The 3852-nt window shown below is 45.0% G+C and overlaps 1 protein-coding gene across 1 annotated transcript in view; it reads left to right on the top strand.

The window, feature by feature from the left end:
• Positions 1-3799: 3799 nt before the first annotated feature.
• The window catches only part of ZMYM3 (zinc finger, MYM-type 3), a gene marked incomplete at its 3' end in the record, with an annotated part of 21057 nt that continues 21004 nt past the window's right edge, over positions 3800-3852 (top strand). Inside the window, 2 exon segments of the mRNA XM_010147482.1 lie at positions 3800-3849; positions 3851-3852. The exon segment at positions 3851-3852 is cut by the window's right edge and continues 825 nt beyond it. Of these exon segments, the coding sequence (XP_010145784.1) occupies positions 3800-3849; positions 3851-3852 (52 nt within the window).

The following is a 3852-nucleotide window of genomic DNA, read 5'->3' as shown; positions in this document are numbered from 1 at the left end:
CACTTCTTTGGGAACTTGTGCATGCTACCTGAGAAGCACTTTGCTTCAGACTTTTGCAGGGAACTTTGCTCCTTGAACCTGACCTTCCCATGAATACTGGTTAGTGAATACTCCAGAGACGATGGTGCTAACCATCCTTATTGAGTCCTCAATAAGGTGTTTCCAAATGTCCAGTAGAGCAGTCGAATCTGCTGTAACAAGAGCACGCTGCCTCCTCTTTCTTTGGCCAAGTTTCCAGCACACTCTCCTCCCTGCCAGGTGTGTGGCTGGAAAAGAGAAAGATGTCAAGCAGACCAGTGACCAGAGCCCAGGGACTGAGCTGTACCTTGGATGGTCCTGGAATAAAGACAGTGATGACTTGTGGTGCATCATTTCAGCATCAGCATGACGAGACTTCCCCAGCAGTAAAGTGCATGTTCAGTTGGCAGCTTAACTCACTCTGGAGCTCAGCGGAAAGCCTGGATGAATCTGAACGCCTGGGGCAAACAGAGGTAGCATTTCTTACCTAGCTGCAGTCGGGCTGCTCTAATTCCTCAGGTTGAGTTGGACTTCAGAGCAACCCACAAAGCTGGAAAGCATCATTCTCTCCTGTTCTGAGGGCTGCCCTCTTCATCCTCATCAGCTGGCAGTGGAAAGCCACTGCAAAGACTCCATTGTCAAGGAAACAGAATTGCAGTGTTGGGCAGGGACGTTCCTTGCTTTCCCACTCAAACTGCTTGTCAGCATCACCTCCTTGGGTCCAGCCTCAAGTGTAACTCCATCAGCTTTCCAGATTCTATAAATACATCAAAAAGTCAGCACTCCTCTGCTCTGTATTGCCTTGTCACAGACCTCTGCGGCAGCAGGTTTAAAATAAACAAAAGGAAAATACTTTTAAATAGGCTGCAGAATGTATTGCCACTGGAATTTTTGGAGGCCCAAACTATAAATGGGTTCAAAGGGGGATGAGGCAGGCTCAGAGAGGATTTACCTATAGACTCTTAATAGTGACAGTCTCAGTGCAACTCATGTGAAGCAGTTCTTCGGCAGCTGATTGCCACTTGTTGAGAGGATGCGCTGAAGAGGAACGTCCTGTTAGTTGTGTTTCTTACGCTCTCCCCTGGTATCTGTTCTTGGTGTGAATAGGAACAGGATATTCGAATACATGGACCTTCCATCTTGACTGACTGCATCAGTCCTTAGCTTTGTCCAGCCTAAGAAGTTCTGGGTTGTTTGCCAGAACGTGTGAGCTGTTCTGCGGGGGGATTCAGGCAGGGCTGGTGAGTGTGGACAGGACCGTGATTGCTCAGACTCCCATCAGGAGTGGTCTTGCTGCAGACTCTGAGGTCTGCAGGAAGGCCTGTGGATCTGTCTCAACCACATACCGATAGTTTGGAGTTGAATTAATCTGTGCAGAATACTTGTTCTCTTTAAGACCGTTTTGTTGGTCGATGTTGCTGCCATTATTTTGTCAGAGCCTTGTCTTGCATCGTAATGCTCCTGTGCCCAAAGCTTGAAAGCAATGTGGAGGTATACACCACTGAAACCACATGCTTTTGGTCTGTAGAGCAAATGAGTAGCATAGCAAGTTCATAGATTAATTGTTGCTCGCGTTATCCTCCAGAAGGGAATACCCAAATGGATTTCTTATGCTCCAGAATTGATCCCAGGGTCTATTTGTACCAAGCAAAGAGGAGGCCAGCTGAGAGTGGCAAATACTGTAGAAGTATCACCTCTGTACTTCACTGCAGACTAGTACAAAGTGTCTGAAGGTAAATTTGAGGGCTGTTTTCGTCCTGTTAAGTATACCTATAAATAAACTTCCCTTATTCATCTGGGTAGCGTGACCATTCTGCTGCTTATTGTAGTAAGGTTTGCTGTCTGTCTAGGAATCAGGGTGGGGGACACCTTTGAAAAGGACGCATTGCTGGTATTTAGAGCAGTAGAAAAAAATGTGTTTATCATCTTGGGAGGGTTCTCACCTGCTTCAAATTCTTAGGGCCTTTCTTTCAGATGTCTTTATTACTATTTCACTTTGTTCTTTCTGGCAGCCACCCTAAAACATGTAAAAGATCCTGTATTGCTCTGGAATTGGGTCATTCTAGAAGCTTTGTCTCTTTGTCTCTGTAACTAAAGAAAGTGAATGTAATCACCAAAGTCTTTAGTGGTGAAACTTGCTGAGCATTTCTGAAGATTACGTCTTCTATAGTTTCTGTTTGTGATTGTGGGAACAGTGTTTATCTGCTGCTGTGAAACAGAAAATGTCGCTGTGTTTTTAGCTGAAATAAGGAGGCAGTGACTTCGAACTCCAGCTGTAGGGTATGATTCCCTAAACTCCTTAAATGAGTTTCAGAAGTTGGGTACGTTCTCTGCCCAAATATGTCCTATGTAGTTCTAAGTAAACCATTTGTGAGCGAGACTTGTTTATCCCTTTCAGAGGGAAGGGTGTAAAGAAAGAATTAATCAGCCATCACCAGTGAAATTATTTCAGGCTTCCTCCTTCGTTGATATAGATGATTTATGTCCATAGTAAGCCCCAGTAGACACGAATGCTGAATCTTCTGCTTCAAGGTTTAAAACTGTGCCAAATTTAGAATTAGAATGACTCTAATAGAGAAGGATAGGTTGGTGCCACATCTTTTGATTCTAGTGTCTTCCTTGTAGTGTCTGCTTACAGCCTGTTTTGGGGATGTGATGCTACTTCAAGTCTTACTCTGCCTCAACACTTGTAGGCTCCAGCCCCTTTCCCTTTCCCTTTCTCCCTTTCCCTCTTTAGGTTTGTCAACCATTATCTCTTTGTGGAAATATAATTCATTTTTAGCCAATATTGATATAAGCGCTTCCTTGCCTCATCTCAAAGTCTTGCCCTTTCTGTCTTATGATAATGTCAGCTGCGAGGAGCTGGGCTGTAACTTTGTCCCCCTGATGTTAGCAGCCAGCATCACGTCTTCTGTGCAAGTGTGCAGTCTGTCCCCTGCAAAGTCACGCCGGTCTTTTCTTCTGACTCGGTGTTGCATGCTCGTGTCTACTTTGCTACTTGTTCTTATGAATGCTTTCAGCGTCCTGAGCTTTACCACCTTTCTTCTTGCCACTCTCCAGCATTGCTCCTAGTTCTAACTTAAGCTTTTCCAATTGTTCTCTGTCTGAATATTAGCCCACGTAGATTTTGGGCTTTGCTGTAGTATAGTTATACCATAACATGGTTTATATCTGTCCTCCGACAAAACTCATTAATCTTCTCATCCTGTATCTTAGACACCACAGAACAGCTGTGTGAAGCCACCTGAATTGGTACCCGAGTCCTTTCTGATACCTGACTCTGTCATTTAGCATAAGCAAGTCTGTTTGCCGTGCTGTGCTGAGGTGTGTGGAGGCTGTAGAGCTCCCAAAAGTCTGCCGTACCGAACTGCTGCGTCCCACTGCTGCTGTTTGGCTTTACAGTTTTGTAACCTCACAAGTAGGTGTGATTAACCTGCGGGTATCCCGGTTATGGCTGGCAGTATTACTGGGCCTTGTTTTACTCCATGAGTGTTCAGGAGAGTGGACAATTCATGCGCTGTGTTAGACTACTTTCCAATAACTCGCAAGTCTCTCTCTCATTTCCAGTTGTCATCTTCTAAATGGATTCCAGTGAATTTTCGGGATCTTTGGACCCCCTGTCCTTGCCTGACACTGCGGGTATCCCGGTTATGGCTGGCAGTATTACTGGGCCTTGTTTTACTCCATGAGTGTTCAGGAGAGTGGACAATTCATGCGCTGTGTTAGACTACTTTCCAATAACTCGCAAGTCTCTCTCTCATTTCCAGTTGTCATCTTCTAAATGGATTCCAGTGAATTTTCGGGATCTTTGGACCCCCTGTCCTTGCCTGACAA

Source organism: Eurypyga helias, unplaced genomic scaffold (genome assembly GCF_000690775.1).
Source record: "Eurypyga helias isolate BGI_N326 unplaced genomic scaffold, ASM69077v1 scaffold792, whole genome shotgun sequence".
Lineage (NCBI taxonomy): Eukaryota > Metazoa > Chordata > Aves > Eurypygiformes > Eurypygidae > Eurypyga > Eurypyga helias.
The sequence above is the reverse complement of the archived record's forward strand: the minus strand, read 5'-3'. Positions and strand labels throughout refer to the sequence as shown.